General features: G+C 41.2%; 1 protein-coding gene across 2 annotated transcripts in view; it reads right to left on the bottom strand.

Moving 5' to 3' along the window:
- DDX17 (DEAD-box helicase 17) overlaps positions 1-10,743 on the bottom strand; it is a 20,224-nt gene extending 9,481 nt beyond the window's left edge. For both annotated transcript variants that reach the window (XM_077762122.1, XM_077762121.1), the window contains exons 1-10: positions 10,613-10,743; positions 6,499-6,649; positions 5,498-5,597; positions 4,520-4,653; positions 4,145-4,210; positions 2,022-2,163; positions 1,481-1,641; positions 1,205-1,377; positions 773-883; positions 587-648 (exon numbers count right to left, since the gene is read on the bottom strand). In XM_077762122.1, coding sequence (XP_077618248.1) covers positions 587-648; positions 773-883; positions 1,205-1,377; positions 1,481-1,641; positions 2,022-2,163; positions 4,145-4,210; positions 4,520-4,653; positions 5,498-5,597; positions 6,499-6,649; positions 10,613-10,662 — 1,150 coding nt within the window. In that variant the 5' untranslated portion in view covers positions 10,663-10,743. The remainder of the gene's footprint in view (positions 1-586; positions 649-772; positions 884-1,204; positions 1,378-1,480; positions 1,642-2,021; positions 2,164-4,144; positions 4,211-4,519; positions 4,654-5,497; positions 5,598-6,498; positions 6,650-10,612) is intronic.
- Positions 10,744-18,208: the final 7,465 nt, after the last annotated feature.

Consider the following 18,208-nt stretch of genomic DNA (forward strand, 5'->3'; position numbering starts at 1 on the left):
ATGCAAACAGCATGCAAAGAAGCGTATAGATAACTATAATTATATAAGACAAAATAGACTTTAACCCAAAAACTACAAAAGGAGACAAAGCAAGTTATTATATAATGAAAAATGGCCAATTCCTTAGTGGATATTACAATTGTAAATATAAGTGTGCCCCATGGGGCGCCTGGGTGGCTTAGTCGGTTAAGCGTCCGACTTTCGCTTAGGTCATGATCTCGCGGTTCGTGGGTTCGGGCCCCGCGTCGGGCTCTGTGCTGACTGCCAGCTCAGAGCCTGGAGCCTCTTTCGGATTCTGTGTCTCCCCCCCTCTCTCTGACCCTCCCCTGCTCACGCTGTCTCTCTCTCTCCTAGAAATAAATAAAACATTAAAAAAAAAAAAATGCCCCTAATATTCAATTAACTAGAGCAGAGTTAGGCAACACAGCCAGACCATTTCTTTACATATGGTTCTTGACCTTCTCTTTGCTACAACAGAAGACTTGAATGACTGACACAAACCACCACCTTTACTACCTGGTCCTTTACAGAAAGTGTGCCCATCAATGAAACAGTATGGACAATGTGTATTTAGTTTTGAACTCACCATTAAGCACCCAATCTCTTTCTGGTTGACTCTTGTCTCCATGGATACACATAGCTGGCCAACTGTCAGAGGAAAAGTAACCGATATTTCAGAACTCTTAAAAAGAGGAAAATCTAAACTTAAAAAAAATTCCTACTGAACTATAAATATAAAACCTGAGGCTAATTACCTCAGGGCAGCACTCACCCATCTCTGCGCATCCTTCGAGTGAGGTCATCACAGCGTCTCTTTGTCTCTACAAATATTATTGTTTTATTTTCCTTTTCAGCCATTATTTCCTCCATGAGCTGGATCAACCTGAAAACAAGACCAGCAAAAGTGCAGTCATTCAGAGAAGGCCTCCACATACATTATTTAGAAGGTATGTCTAAAATATTAACTCCCCAAAGCCACAGTGCTTTCTTTTCACTTTATTTTTTATACAGCTGATACTATCAGAACTGGGATTTAATGCTAAGATCCTTACTTTTAACCACAATCCTCTGTTGAATCATATAAAGAAAGCCAGTAATACTTTTAATGTTTCTGGGCCTCAAAAAATGTCAGGCTTCTCAAAGTGCTTTAGGTTTGGAGGATAATTAGGAATGGTTCAAGAGCATCCAAACAGTAAACTCTTACTTGTGGTCCTTTTCACTTTCCATGCAGACATCCACGATCTGGAGGATGTTGTGGTTGGCACTCAACTCCAGATTGCCCACGTTGATCTGGGTGTAATCACGCAAGAAATCCTCTGCAAGCTGTCTTACTTCCTTCGGCCAGGTTGCGCTCCACATCAGTGTCTGCCTATCAGGCTACCAGGAAAAGAAAAGCCTCCTGTTAGGGTTTGCAACAGTCCCTTTTAGGGACTGCAACAGGCAACAGGCATACAGATAGTGTTTTGTCAATTTTACACACCCTGATTTGGTCAACAATTTTACGGATCTGAGGCTCAAAGCCCATATCAAGCATCCTGTCGGCCTCATCCAACACGAGGTAAGTACATCGGCGAAGATTGGTCTTTCCTGACTCCAGGAAATCTATCAGGCGCCCAGGAGTAGCTATACAGATCTCAACGCCTATAAAACAAACCAAAGACCTAGTCAACTAAGAATTCTTTATACACTGTCCAAGCCTCAACAAACTAAGCAGCACCAGCTCTGATGGCTGCATTCAATACCATGAGGTACTAGCTACATTTAACACAATACTTTAAAAAGCACGCTGTTAAGACACTTAAGTATAATTATCAAAACTTCACAAAGTTTAATTAAGTCTCTAACGATGTTAAACTTTCCCCTAGTAGCATTTTAACCATACCTGAGAATTTCTAACCTGCTGAAATAACGGAATCTTTTCCCACAAGGATCCACTATTTTCCCCTTCAATTGTTCATTCATAAAATGGATAAAATGAGATAAACTATTTCTTACATGCTAACTTAAAAAAAAAAAATTACCTCTCTCCAAGTCTCGAATCTGGGGACCTTTAGGAGCACCTCCATAAATGCAAGTACTCTTCAATCTAGAACATTTGCCATAGTCGTCAGCCACCTGCTGTACTTGCTGGGCAAGCTCTCTGGTAGGAGCCAGAACCAGACACTGAAACAAACACGCACATTAACACACCTCTCCCAAGTTGAAACAGAAAAAGAACAAAAAGGTTATCTAATTCTTTTTCTATTGCCTCATCTGGTACTTTAAGATTACATGATGGGGAGAGAAGGCAAGAGTTTAAGACCATGCGCTGGAGTGTGGCAAAAAATTGTGACAATATTTAGCATGTGGAATGATGGTTTACTCACATGATTCATTGCTTTATTGCTATTTAAGTAGACTTACAGATTGTATCACCAAGTTTTAACAACTCACAAAAAAATGAACAAGTAGCTTTAACCATGGATTAAATATTAGCAAAACAAAGAACAAAAAACAAACCCAGATGAATAAGTAAACAGCAGACACTTTTCTGAATTCTAGTTTAAGCTTTTAGCCAGACACATAAAGCAAAAACAATGATGACTTATATACAATCAAAACAATACAAAATTAAGACCCTTTCAAATGGGTATTAGCCATATGGAATCTATTACGTACTGGATAATGCAAAATGTTCTATCTTTTTGTGAATATTTTGAGACGTACCTAGTTGTAAAAACATAGCAAATGCAAGCTCAATTTTTTAAAGATTTAATTTTTTTTTTTTTTAATTTCTAGGAGAGAGAGAGAAAGAGAGAGAGAGAGAGAGAGAGAGAGAGAGAGAGAGACAGCATGAACAGGGGAGGGTCAGAGAGACAGGGGGTCACAGACCGAAATTTTTAAGTAATCTCTACACCCAAGGTGGGGCTCAAACTCACAACCTTGACACCAAGAGTTGCATGCTCTACTGACTGAGCCGAGCCAGTCAGGCACCCCTCAATTAAAAAAAAAGGCAACAAGGGGCGCCTGGGTAGCTTAGTCGGTTAAGCGTCCAACTTTCGCTTGGGTCATGATCTCGCGGTTTGTGGGTTCGAGCCCCGCGTCGGGCTCTGTGCTGACTGCCAGCTCGGAGCCTGGAGCCTGTTTCAGATTCTGTGTCTCTCTCTCTCTCTCTGACCCTCCCCTGCTCACGCTCTCTCTCTGCTAGAAATAAATATTAAAAAAAAAAAAAAAAAAGGAAAAAAGATGTACATTCAAAATGTTTGAAAACCACTACACAAATCTTACAGGAAACAGCATTAAGTGAAAACATATCAAACCCGAAAATTATCTTGCCCTATAAATACTTAACAGAAATATTACTTAACCACAAAGAAGACACACCCCAAATCTGACTGACACAGAACAGAGACATCATTTCATACTTCCTCCTTCTCCCTCACGGCACCACTGAGCAATTAAGACCCGTATGTAAATGTACTGCACAGCAAGTGCCTACAGAGGAAGGCAGCATACTTAATGGTAAAGAGGAAGACTGGTTCAAATTCAAGCTCAGCCTTTTCATAGCTCTGGGCTAGGGATGCCTGGGTGGCTCAGTCGGTTGAGAGGCAGACTTCAGCTCAGCTCATGATCTTGCAGTTCTTGAGTTTGAGTTCAGCATCGGGCTCCCCGCTGATAGTGAGGAGTCTGCTTGGGAGTCTCTCTTTCCCTCTTTCTCTGCCCCTCCCCAACTTGCACATGCTCGCTCTCTCTCAAAATAATAAAAAATAGCTATTTCGACTAGTCATTTAAATGCACTGTCTTAAAATTTATCAGTAAGAGAGGCACCTGGGGTCGGCTAAGCATCCGCGTAGGTCATGATCTCACGGTTCGTGGGTTCGAGCCCTGCGTCAGGCTCTGTGCTGACAGCTAGCTCAGAGCCTGGAGCCTGCTTCAGATTCTGTGTCTCCCTCTCTCTCTGACCCTTCCCACTCACACTGTCTCTCTCTTTTTCTCTCTCTCAAAAATAAATAAAATATTAAAAAAAAATCATCAGTAAGACAGTATTACTTTCAATATGGTGAGTGGGCTTGAGAATGAAATCTGAAAACACATGCAAAGCACAGTGCCTCAAACACAGCGATCATTACATTACAGTTAATTTTAGAACTATAAACACACTTACAATTGGGCCGTCTCCCCTTTCCAAATACGGCTGGTGGTTAATATGAACAATTGCAGGCAGCAAATACTGGGGGAGAAAAGAATGACAGACTTATTCCAAAATTAAGCCATTACCTTAAATTATCACAGTAACTATATCACAATCACAAAATGTGATCACCAATCACAAAAATGAAAACAGAACTCACAACTGCTACACGTATGGGCAATGTAAATCTGAACACAAAATACTTGCCCATATTTCACATAGCTAAGAAAGCTGAAATATTACCTATACCATCTGAATTACAACTTTTTAAGAATTAAGAATTAATGGGATAATCAGAATAGGAAAACAAGCTATCACAACCATAAACCTTCCCCTGCTGGTACGTACCGCCAAAGTCTTCCCAGACCCGGTCTGTGCAATGCCCACCATATCTCGGCCACTGAGAGCCAACGGAAATCCCTGGCACTGAATCGGGGTTGGTTCTGTGAAGTGCTGATCCATCAACACATCCATTACATATTCTGTAAGAGAGGGGATGTTACTGCTTTTACAAAGAAACCAAGGACACGGCCAAGAAAATTCTATTTAAAAAAATTTTTTAACGTTTATTTATTTTTGAGAGACTGAGAGAGACACAGCATGAGCAGGGCAGAGAGAGAGGGAGACACAGAATCTGAAACAGGCTCTAGGCTCTGAGCTGTCAGCACAGAACCCGATGTGGGGCTTGAACCCGCAACTGTGAGATCATGACCTGAGTTGAAGTCGGACGCTTAACCGACTGAGCCACCCAGGCGCCCCAAGACAATTCTAAAAACTCATTCAAAGGAGTTTTGTTTAACTCGTCAAAGGAAAAATTTACCCAGCTTTACATCTAAGAAAAGTGCTGTTTCTTTCTTTAGTTACTGAATCTCTGACCTGCTGACACCTGCCTCTCGGCTGCCTCGAGCGCTACCTACCCTTCCCTTTAATACTTTAAAACCACTGCCCTAAGGTATCTAACAGAGCAGGGGCACATGGCTGTCAGTCATGCATTGTTTGCCAACTTATATCCAGCTAGAAAGCAAGTTCATTCTATTTTCTAAAAGGAAGAGGCAAAATGTCTAGGGGAAGATGAAAATAGTAATAAAAAAAGAACAGATAAACGTAAAAAAAAAAAAAAAATCTCTTATCCAACAATACAGCATTTACTTCCAGCCTTGAACCTAAGAAACAAAACAAAATACTTATCATGACCTTTGTGAAGGGTTCCTACTTGCCTCTTCAACAAAGTCCTGAGCCCAAATCAAAACCTTCAAATAACCCATTACCCACGTTTAGGGTTCAATAAACATTAACAATGAAAATTCTGGAGTAAAGAGCACTTACGTGGGAAGTTAGCATGATGGAAAGCAAACACAGGTTTAGGACAAACATCCCCCCCTCTCACTGTAATTTCTTTCTTCCGGCGTAGTTCATCAACCTCATACTATGGAAGAAAACAGTAAAACAAATGAGCGAACAGAGTTATTTTAAACGTGCAAAACTGTATCTGCCAATCAGGCTCAACAATTATCATCCACTCCACAAACTACACTGGAAAACATGTCTAACACTTCTAGCGGCTCTTTCATGTACATTCAACTTCACCCAATTTGCAAGGATCCTCCCAACTTTGTGAGTCAATGAAGTGGTAACGGTTAAGAGTTCCATTTTCCCCATGAGAAAACAGATACTCAAAAATATTAAGTAATGTGCCCAACATCAGAACTAGGAAGGAGAAACAGTGGAACTTGGAATCAAATGCTCTTTCCATTACACCTTCCTCTGAACAAGTAACGATTTCATGAGTAGAGTCCAAAACAATCACAATGAGGCTAAAAAAAAGCATATCATACCAATGTTTTATTTTTTAAATGTAGGTTTCCAAGTTTATTTATTTTGAGAGACAGAGACAGAGAGAGAAACAGAGAGCACAGGACGCTCCTGATTGGGGGAGGGGCAGAAAAGAGAATCCCAAGCAGGCTCCAGGCTGTCAGCTGTCAGCACGGAGACTGTCACGGGGCTTGAACTCACCAATGGTGAGATCATGACCTGAGCTGAAATCAAGAGTCAGATGCTCGAGTGACTGGGACACCCACGTGCCCCTATATTATGCCAACGTTTTAAATTTAACTTCATAGATGAAAAAACATGAAAATCCTATACAGTTAAAATCTCATACATGTCAAATTGGGAAGCATACCAATAAATGAAAAACAAACAATAAGAATCTAAGCACCGCACTAGAATAAAACCTGCAACAGCAGTGTGAGTAAAGACTGGCTAATGTGTCACCTTAGTTCATTACTATGTACACAAAAAAGGTGAAATAAACCCTCAAAACTTACCGGAGTCAGCCTTGCCACTTCTGGATGCTCTACATAAAAATTCTTCTCAAACTTGGGGAGCTCACTCAAATCCCACTTCTTTTTACGTAAACGCTCCCCAGGATTACCAAATTTCTTCGGGGGAAGGCCGCCACCACCTCTTGCTCCAAATCTAGAAACACCAAAATTTTTAGTTTGAGTATTTAGTTAGGAGTATGGCGCTGTAGGTCCATAAAAACAAGCAAAAAGATCTTCTCTGAGGCTACTACCAGGCCCCTCCAAAGAACATATTTTTCTTATTCAAAGGTATGGAGAAAAAGAGTTCATAAAACTTCCTTTACTAATATTGTTACAGGTATGGTTAGGATTAAGTGAAAAATTAAAAACCCTTTTATGTTTAGAGAAGTACATCATGGGGATTACAACCAAATTCTGGAAACATTGAAAAGGCATGAATTTTGATTCTACCACTTATGGTACGATTTTGAACTTAACTTCTCTGTACCCCCGTTTCTTAAGTAAGTAGAAATACTACTACCACCACCTATTTCAGAGACTGCCATGAGGACGAAAGGAGTATGTGCGAAGTGTTTAAAAAGAGTATCTGGCATAGTAAGCACTCAGTACAAGTTAGCATAACTGTATTCATTCAACAAAGTTACTGTACCAGGTACTGTTTTAAGTGGTGCTGGAGATATTAAACTGAATAAAACAGAAATCTCTATTCTTGTATAATATTCAGACATGTAGGCAAAAGAAGACATTAGTTTATGTTTAAATTTAAAGGCAAGCGTGTGGACAGGTAGAAAGATCTACTTCAAGTCGCCACATACTTGGCAGTTTTAGGAACCCCTTACCCATAACTGTGATAAGCACTCTGTCTGTCTGCTAATCTAAGGATTAGAGCCCCTATAAGACCAGCAGGCTACTCTTCACCTTTATTTTATGCTAATGAATAGCCAGAAATGATTTATGACCTCTCCTTCCTCTTAACTGCCACCTTTACCTCCTCTCCTTTTTGTTCCCAGGGAAATAGTACTATTCACTTAACTATAAATTTACCGAAGAAAACATTACTAAGTCTTATTTATTTGGTAATCTCTATACCCAATATGGGGCTTGAACTCACAATCCCGAGATCAAGAATCACATGCTCCACCAACTGAGCCAGGCAAAAACCCCTTAGTCAGGGTTTTAAAAACTCAAACAGATTTAAAGCCAATCTTTGTCTTATCTAACACTCATAACAGACAAATTCAACTGTAATACAAATATGTCCACTAGGCCAGCTTGCAATGTCCTACTTTTCCTAGACCGCTAAGATGGTCTTCATTTCTGTATTTCAACCTACTGAGGGGTGGGGCATTGTTTTGTATACTAGTATACACTTATGTTTCCATTCCCTTACTCTCTAAATACTATACTGAATTTAACTTCCCCTTTCCACTCTAGCCCACTCATAACTTCATCTTGCAGATGGTTCCACATCATAATTGACAGGCTGTAGCCATATTATTTTAAAGGGCTTCAATTTCCTGCAATTAAAAGTGTTTCTAAAGCTTACCCAACTAGACATTTCTCTAAACACAAAGACTGATGGCAGGAAATTTTCTTGGGACCACTGAGTATCTACACTCAACAGGCAGAACTTGACAGATTCCATGTATACTGGCTGTTAAGAGAAATCAGGAATCAAAACAGAAGCATGTTGCCAAGATGCATATATTGAAGACACAGGATCAATGGCATCTTCAATTTGCCCTCGGGCGCAGAGCTCAATACTAAACAGATCAAAGACCACCTGGATCAATTTTCCTCCCTATTAATGAAGCAACCAGCAGTCCTAAATAAGAAATAGATACCTATTTAGATGGTCAGGCTTGCACAGGATTGTAGTACCAATTTTTAGAGACTGTCAGCCTAGTGTATACCATCACTAATTTATGCAGTTCCCAGAAGGTGCAGTTTCAATGCTGCAGTTGCATCCCAATGCTGCCCAGACCTTAATATCTACAAGAGAACTTTGGAAAGTTAAGTTCCTTTAAAGGCTTATTCAAAGGAAGTTTTCCCCCCACCTTCCTATCACCTTGACTATTTTTCCAAGACATACCATTGTATGCTACAAATACATCTTTTGAGAACATGGGATTCTTGAGAAATTATGCTGTCCCTTTATAAAACTTACTCAGATATTCAAGATAACCTTTCACTTTTACAGAATTTTTAGGCACATTCGTGCCATCCTTCAAAAAAGCACATATCCTAACAACCCCTGGCATACTCTACTGTTCATTCATGTTTTGACTGCATATCAAGTTTGACTTTGCAATAAAGGCAGCTCCGAAGATGTAGCAACATCATGCTAGTTTAAATGTACAATGTATAAAATGTTCGAAGAATCCACTGTTCAAACTAATAATCCATTTTAACTCCGTAAAAATAGCAATTCAAATCATAAATGAAATTTCATGGTAAAGGTAGAATTCAGAAACATTATGAAAAAGCGTCATTTTGTTTGAAATGAACAATTTTTAAAGCTTAAAAGGTCATCTGACAGTCGACATGGGATACCTATGGATCAGTGATTCGCTTTCTCCTCTTTTAAAATTTTTATCGCTACAGCATATATACGGTGAAATGAAGTAGTAAACCCAACACCCAGGGTTAGAGGACATTATCTATCAGTACCTTGGTAGTTCCCTGTGCCTACTTCAACTTCACAAACCCCATAACTACCACCTCAAATTTTACTTTTTGAAACACTTTTGTCATATAGGTCTTTAGAGCTATTATCCTTTTAGCACGGTGCTTTTTTAATGTTTGTGAGTCATCCGTGTGGATGTAAAGTTTTTTCTTTTCGCTGCTGTATTGTATTCAACTTGCACGTATACCCACACTTTATCCAGACATATGCGCTTGTTTCCAATGTGGTCACGTTTTTGTTTCAAATGCTGGGGAGCGTGTAACAAGGGCTTCTCTAGGCTTTAGTGTCTAGGGTATAAAGCTTAAGACAGGAATTACTTGGTCACTTTCAACTTTACCGGCTAATGTCAAATTCTTTTTCCTAAATGGTTGCACAGATATTCGCTTCTAAATTTAGCTATACTGTGAAACACCAAGGAAACATTCCACTTCTGGCCCTCCAAATTTAACACTAAGATCAAATACTTTCCTTCCTAACAAGGCATCATCTTTTATTGTGCAATTCAAATGAAAATTGAGGTGCTTGTGACTAGTAGGTCTGGGACGTCTGTTTTGAACCACAAAAAAACCAAAAATGCTTGGAGAAAACCTCACTAACAGGACACCCCACTACAAAGAGGCAATTTCACATAGTATCTTAATTCCAAACAAGGCAAAGTAAAGGCAAGTATTACGCCCATCTTCAGTTGAGGAAACAGGGCTCACAAAGGTCCAGGATCTTGCCCCAGGTCGCATACATATTAACGAGTGGCGTTCCATTATTTTATCCAGAGGTAAGGCTTTTATTACAAAAAAGTAACAGCACAAACGAACACGGATCTCTTAAGCAACTTTCTCCTTTTACGGATTTTAAGGTTTGAACCTCAGTATCTGCGACGACTTCAGGGCTACTTTCGTTAACTTTCAAGCCAGGAACCGTGGCATTACCCCCATCAAAAACTTTCCGGCTAGGCCGCAAAGCTAATACCCGAGACCAAGTGGAGAGATACCGAAACCCAGGGGGGAGGACCCTAAAATAACCATTAAGGAAAAAAAAAACCCAACACCTCCTTCCTCAAGATCATTAAGACGGCTAGCAATTCCACGGCTTTCCTGTCCAATGTGCTTCCTTCGAATGATCTGAAATACGACTAAGGGTGATTTAAAAATAGGTTTGAAACGAGAAGTCAGCCTTTTGGTCTCGAGTCAGTTTCCAGATCCTTTAACAGTTATCTCGGGCGGCCGAGGACGTAAGGGAAGCCATTTGGCGTCAAGGTTTTCCCAGGCCGAACTCGGAGACCTCCTCGTCTTCTCAGCAAGAACATCCGTGTTTTACAGATGAGCGCTGAGGCCTGGAGATGGAAGGGCCNCTGCGGTCTCCTCAGTTAACAACCTTCCCCCTCCCCCCGGCCCACGCACACGCGAGGCCTTCCCTCTCCCCCTCCCCCCTTACCCTCCACGGTCCCGGTCCCGGTCCCGGTCCCCAAAGCCGCCTCCGCGCATGGTCCCAAACGGATAGAGATCTGGGAGCGGGGCACGGATGGCCGGGCTCGGGAGGGCCTGCGGCTCCGGTCTGGTGACGACCGATGGNAAACGGTGGGTAGGTTTGGCTACGCTCAAACCCGGCAGTGCCGCGGTTTAGGCGTCTCCTTCCTTCCCAGCGACTGCACAAAATGGCGGCCGGCGCTGAGACTGCTCCAGCTTAACGCTACGTACGTCGGAGACGATACGTAAACAGCGTCTTGGAATGGCCCGAGGGCTTCGCGGAGTACTAAGGGTATTCTTGGAAGCACTCTACGTCAGTTGCGCAGACGAGCACAGTCTGCATTCAGTAGAAGGAAAATAAAGTACGAAGCGGGCGTAGAGTTCTCGCGCCACCTGAACTAGAACGTGGGGTGGGGTGAGGGGAAGAGCCTCCCGTGCGACGTAACATTCTTTGCGTCGTTAGCCGGCCCACTATTGCGAAGATGCGCAGTGTGCGTAACGCATTCTGTTTGGAGAATAGAGGATTTTGCCGTGTTCCGAACGCGGGATGGAATCCGGTCCTTGTGCAAGTTGCTTTGCGGAGACAATAACTGTCCTCCATATTGCAGTCGTCAAGTGTCAGGGCTTTGGGGCGCCTTAAGCCCAGGAGGGTCTCCAGGGTCCCTGGCTGGCGCTCCTAAATGGCCCTGCCGGCTCTCCGGCCCCGCTGGCCTGGGCCTGCCGTCACTGGCCGCGCGCCTCGGCGCCATTTTCTTTCGGTTGCCGCTCGCTGCGCTGTCTCCGGCAGCCATGATGGATGTGCCTCGTCCGTTCCTCCTGGAGGTGATCCTTCGACGACGTCTCAGTTGGGCTAAAGTACCCTACTACGCCTGGTTCACACCGAAGTGCCTTATCTGAACGGAATATTTACACTGGCCCCGGCTGAGCAGTTGGCTAGCAATGAACCAAAACGTGGGGTGGGGCCCCTGTAGAGGTAGACACCTGGGTCCCTTGGATCCGGAGGCCCTTGGTGCTCTCCAGAGACGAAAAGGTGTAAAAGCTGTGGCCTTTGGACACAGAAAAGGCGAAGGCATAATAAGCACGTGTTTTTAACCAGGCCAGACCGCGTTCCTCTCTCTCTAAGCTGGCTTCCAGCTTCCTGCTCTCCCAGACTGCGCTTCAGTCTCACAAGCCTGGCCCCATAGTGTCACAGAATTGTCAAGCAGCAAAGGCGCTCAGAGAACAGCTGCCGTCATCTCTTTTATTTCTACAGTTGGGTGTATGAGGAGATTTGAGGTCCCTTACCGTGGGGCCGAGTGTTGTCTCCTGTTGAGAGTGTTTCCCAAATTATTATAAAAGCATAGGGACAGGTGCCTCGGGCCATGAACGCAAATGGGCAATGGGAAAACCTGGACAAGTGTTGAACGCCTAACGGGCCAAGCACTGTGCTAGGCACTGGGGCAGAGCAGTGAACATATGGGTTCCTGGACTCATGGAGTTTATACTCCAGTGGGGGAGATGAGACAATAAATAGGTTATTTAAATATTGCTAACTAAAATGGAAAAGGAGTGGAAGGAGATAGTGTCTGTGTGTCTGTGGGGGAGGAGAATGTATAGGTGTCATAGTGTTAACTTACATAGAGTGCTCTGGGGGAAGGCCTCCCTAATTAAGAGACATTTGAGCAGAGACCTAAAGGGAAAGAGCAGGTGTAAAGGCCCTGAGGCAGAATGTAGCTGGTGTATTTCGAGGAGGAAGGACGGGAGAGGACCAGATTGTGACGGATTTGTAGGCTGCTGTAAGGGCTTTATCTTTTCCTTTTGGCAAAATGGAAATCTTTAGAAAGTTTTTAGCTGAGTGACATAATAAAAGGACCCCTATGACTACAATGTAGAGAAAAAATTGAGAGTGAGCTGGTGCAGCAGCAGGCAGATTAATTAGGAGGCTGGTGCAGTAGTCCAGGCAAGAGATAATGGGCTTGGTGAAGGTTAATAGCAATGGGTGAAAGAGAAATAGACTGGTTGAAAATTTAGCCAGTGGATTGCTAATGGGTGGGATATGGAGTAAAGAAGGCTCAAGGATAAATCTTGGAGGAGAGGCACAACAATTAAGCTCTTGTAGGTGCACCTGGGTGGCTCAGTCGGTTAAGCGACCAACTTCGACTCAGGTCATGATCTCACGGTTCATGGGTTTGAGCCCTGCGTCGGGCTCTGTGCTGACAGCTCAGAGCCTGGAGCCTGCTTCAGATTCTGTGTTTCCCTTTCTCTCTGACCCTCCCCTGCTCACGCTGCCTCTCCCTCCCTCTCTCAGAAATAAATCAAAAAAAAAACAAAAACCAAACTCTTGTGATTTAGAATGTACGGGGACTGAAAGAATAATTTGGACTAGTTTGCCTATTTATCATATATGCTAAGTAATTAAATCTGAGGCCCTCTATATAACAATTTGTAAAGTAAGGTAGCTCCACGGAAACCCTCCCTACATTTTGCGGAGGAGAGATAATTCATATTTTGCTGCTAGATCAGGTCCTTGCCTTACAGCATCTCATGGTTCCTTTTCTTCATACAGCTTTTCACGGTATGTAATTCTATATTTATGTCATTATTTGATTAATACCGCCTCCCAAAAAAAGTGAACTTTTAGTCTTCCTATGTCATATAAGTTTTTGATTATAAAGTGAATCCAAAGTATGCATTTCTCATTCTCCATACTGTTTTCTTACCAAAGATGGTTGAAGCTTATTAGATTTTTTCTAAACACAGAGAAAGATTTTCATTAAGTAGTGAGGTCAGAGAACCTAGGAATTTCATTAGTAACAGCCACTACTGTTGATAAGAAGGAAATATGCTTTGCTCAATTCACCTTTCTTTGAAAACCTAAGCACTTACCATATGCTCCAGCAATTGTGCTCCATGGTATCAACTGTAAGACTTGAAAACTTACGTCCACACAAAAACTTGCACACAGTGTTTACAGCAGCTTTTTTCATGACTGCCAAAACTTGGAAGCAACCCCGATATCCTTCAGTAGGTGAACAGATAGACTTTGGTACATCAGGGGAGTGGAATATTAGTCAGCACTAAAAAGAAATTCACTATCTGGCCATGAAAAGGCATTGAGGAATCTTAACTGTGTATTACTGAGTGAAAGAAGCCAATCTAAAAAGGCCACAGACTGTATGATTCTAACTGCATGACATTTTGGAAAAGGCAAAACTATGGAGCCAATAAATAGATCGGCGATTGCCAGGGGATAGCAGTGGGGGGAGGATGTATAGATGGAGTACAGAGGAATTTTAGGACAGTGAAACTATTCTGTGTGGTACCATGATGGTGTGAATATGTATTATATATATTGTATCAATGTATATTATATTATATATTATAATATATAAGGTACATATACAAGTTACATATACACACATATATGTTATATATTATAATATAATAAATGTGTACGTATTATACATTTATTGAAATCCAGAGAATGTGCCACATTTAGAATGAACCATAATGTAAACTAGGACTTTGGGTGATGATGATGTATTAATGTAAGTTCATCAGTTGTAACAAACGTGGAGAGTCTTGGTAATGGGGAAGAAGGGCTCTGCATGTGTGGGACAGGAGGTATATAGAAAATCTCTGTACCTACCTCTCAATTTTGTTGTAATTCTAAAACTTCTCTAAAAATATAAAGCCTTAAAAAAAAAACCAAAAAACCCTAAGAACTGACAGCCATGGAGTGCTCCTGCACACCATATCCTAGGCATGTGCCGTGAGCTGTCATTTTATTCTCATCTGTAAATGAGGTGACAGTGCCTCATAGGATTTTAGAAAGAGTGTATGAAAATACCATTCAGAGTGGCGCCTGGCACAAAACAGTCAATAAATGTTGCCTGTTATCATCTCTCAGGAGAAATCACTTTCTCAGAAGAAAGCGAAATAGCACTTTCTCAGAAAAAAAGCTGAGGCTTAGGAAGATTAAGTCACTCGGCCAAGGTCACACAGCAACTGGCATAGCGGGGACTCACACCTAGGTGCTGGGGCAAGGTTTTCACATAGAACTGTTGAGTTTGGGCCAGAGAATGTGTTGTGGGGGTTATATCTTCTGCATTGTAAGATGTTTAGCAGCATTCCTGGACTCCACCCACTGCACGCCAATGGAATCTGCTCCCTCCTCCAAGTTGTGGCAACAAAATGTCACAAAATGTCTCCTAGGGAACACTGGGAACGACTCCAACTGGGAGCCACTGCTCTGGAACCCCAAGGCCACACTACCTTCCTGTGGGCTCACAGGAAAATCATTCTCTCTCAATTGGCGAGTTTTTCTGCAAATTTGGTTTGCATTCTGCACTCCACGTGCCAATACCAATGCCATTTTTCATTTTATCTGTTTCATTGTTATTATAGCAGTAAAATTTAGATTCAAGACCCAACGTCCAACCACTAAGAGAATTATTCCTTTTGATTAGATTTTAAAGCCATAGGTTTTTGTTTTTAAGCTACTTTTACTATCAGCCACCTATGTGGAGTTCTGTACGTACATTCCCTCTTCTCAGTGATCCAACTCTGCAATTTCAGTCATTAAACTCAGCCAAAGGTGAAATGCAGTTGCCGTGCTTTCCATCTTGGTAGGACGGAGGTTAGGTTTTTGATAGCTTGACTCATGGTACTTTAGATATGAGAAGTTGAGAAAACTGTCATACTTAAGTCAACAAGGCAACTTAAAGAGGTTGCCTATAAACTATGGTATATGAGGGACACATTTAAACAGAGTTTTTAGGAAATCTGTTTCCAGAACGTAAACTTTCACACATACTTTTCTCTAAAATTGGTAAAACTGAGAAATATGTTTAGAATGTCACCCTCCTATTTTATAAACAAAAAGAATATTTCTCTTCTATCCAAAATCTCACTGTGGGGCACCTGCATGGCTCAGTCATTTAAGTGTTCTGACTTCAGCTCAGGTCATGATCTCACAGTTCGTGAGTTCGAGCCCCATGTCGGACTCTGTGCTGACAGCTCGGAGCCTGGAGCCTGCTTCGGATTCTGTGTCTCCTTCTCTCTCTGCCCCTCCCCTGCTTGTTCTCTGTATCTCTCAAAAATAAACAATAAAAAAATTTTTTTTTTTGCCATGAATGTACAAATCTCAGGGGTGCTGAATGTACAGGGACAGTTAGAAATGATATTGAAATGACAAAAGTAAATGACTCTAATGACTTGGTAACACATCCTTTTGCAAATTAAGAGAATTCCCGTTCTTTGCTTTCAACAAATGAAAAGAGGACCACATAGAATTTTCAGCCAGTAGATCATTAAAAATAAGAAAGATTACTAGATTTTTGGCATATAACTTGAAAGATTAAAGAATTGAGTGACATTACTATACCAAACATACCAAAATTCTTTCTATTCCCACCTACTAATTATGTGATCAAAGTTTTTTTTAGCACTTATAGCTATAAAAAGTGTAAGAAAAAAAAAGAATAGCCAAAAGTAATATTCTTCCATGGATACAGGATCTTTTTTTTCTTAATCTGTCTCCATCTTATTTTTAAAAGATACCTTCCCAGGGCACCTGGCTGGCTCAGTAGGAAGAGCATGCAACTCTTGATCTCAGGGTTGTGAGTTCAAGCCCCATGCTGGGTATAGAGCTTACTTAAATAAACTTTTAAAAAAAGTTAAAAAAAATAAAAGATACATTCCCAATAAAACTTTTCTATGTTTAATAGTTATTAAGAGGTTAAATATATTATTGATGCTTTGTTTACTTGAGTTCTAGTAATAATTATAATGATAATTTCCAGAAGAAATGTTAGTATGTAGAGCCTTAGGATCATAGGAAATGAGAAAAAAATTTAATATTTGTGCCATAATTCTGGGTGACAGAGAAATAAAATTAAATGATGAATAAGACATTGGATATAAAAACATGGGATAAAATTCTGGAAAAAAGAGTTCAAAAAGAAAAGGAAACCATATAAAATGTCCAACTCTTAAAGAACTTACTCATATATTTTTATTTTTTTTAAGATTAAAAAAAATTTTAAGTAATCTCTACACCCAACGTGAGGCTTGAACCAACAATCCCAAGATCAAGAGTCTAATACTCTACCAACTTAGCCAGCCAGGTGCCCCTCCTATTCATGTATTTTTAAAGGAAGATGTTGGGTATCACAGTGCTGTGGTATTTAAATTACATTGGGATACATTTAAAAGAGTGATGTGACAGTTTTATTTAAAAATGCCAATATTTGGGGTGCCTGTGGCTCAGTTGGTTAAGCATCCAACTCTTGATTTCGACTCAGATCATGACTCATGGTTCATGAATTCAAGCCCCACATCGGACTCTATGCTGAGAGCAAGGAGCATGCTTGGGATTCTCTCCATGCCTCCCTCACTCATGCACACGCTCTAAAAAATAGATAAACTTAAAAAAAAATCTTTAATGTCAATGCTTCAGGAAGGGATAAAATAAAATAATAAAATAAAATGTCAATACTTCACCATATCATAAATTTCATCCTTTAAAACAATTTAAGCCTACAATGATAAAGTTTAAGTGTCAACATATATTCTCTTTTCAGAATTTCCTTAGAGGTACTATTTGAAGACGGCTAATCAGGTGACCCCAGATCAAGTAGCCATGCCCCACCTAGAATGGGTGCTTCCCTGTCCAGTAAGTGTTGCTAGGCAGAATTTTAGGCTGAGAGGTGTTAATTATGGACTCTAGTTGAATGTGTGTGTTTGTGGCTTCTGTATTAGAGAGACATAGAAGAATGGAATCCCACTGTTACTGTTTTTCAACTTCACTATTCTGTAGAAGTCTCTTGCTTAAAAACTTTCTATGGCTTGCCATGGCCCTGAAGACCCAGTTTTAGTTCCATCCTGTGATACTGAAGGCCTTCCAAATTCTGGCTCCAACCCTCACCACCTCCCTGCTTCAGCAAATCTCTATTCTCTACTCTTCACCCACGTTTAAAATATTTATTTATGTTAACTTTTGTCGTTTTTGTTCATCCCTGCCTATACATGTAAATAGAAAAACTCAAGGTCTCCTTCTGTCCCCTCCCTGCTTGGAAACTTAGAGAAGTGATCTCCTGCCCTCTGGCATTGAGAGGCATTAATCACCACCTGGAAACAATATTTTTTCTATTTTTTTGATAGATGATGGGGGCAGCTGTTTGCTTCCTCCCCTCAACACAGCATGCAAGCAGGCCGAGGAAGAAGAGAGTTGAAACTATACAGTCAGCTCACCAGGGGTGACACAGTCAAGAATTAAAGAGAATGACTCACAAGCCTAGAGATTCACCGTGTTACTTAGTCTTAAAGACTCTAAGTGAGAAAGGGGGTATTATAATTAACAAGGTGTGACGAATACTACACTTGCATACACAGATGCTTGGCACTTATCTTTTGGAATGCACGGGATGATACATCCACCCTTGCCCTTTCCCTCGGCAAATGTACCTTTCTAATTAGGGTGGGACGAGAAACTTTTTTTTTTTTTTGGTGGCAGAAAAAGTATTTATANCTTAACCAACTAAGCCACCCAGGCGCCCCTCTAGCAGCCTTCTAAGTCAAGGGA

This window comes from Crocuta crocuta, unplaced genomic scaffold, assembly GCF_008692635.1.
Source record: "Crocuta crocuta isolate KB4526 unplaced genomic scaffold, BGI_CrCroc_1.0 scaffold193, whole genome shotgun sequence".
NCBI lineage: Eukaryota > Metazoa > Chordata > Mammalia > Carnivora > Hyaenidae > Crocuta > Crocuta crocuta.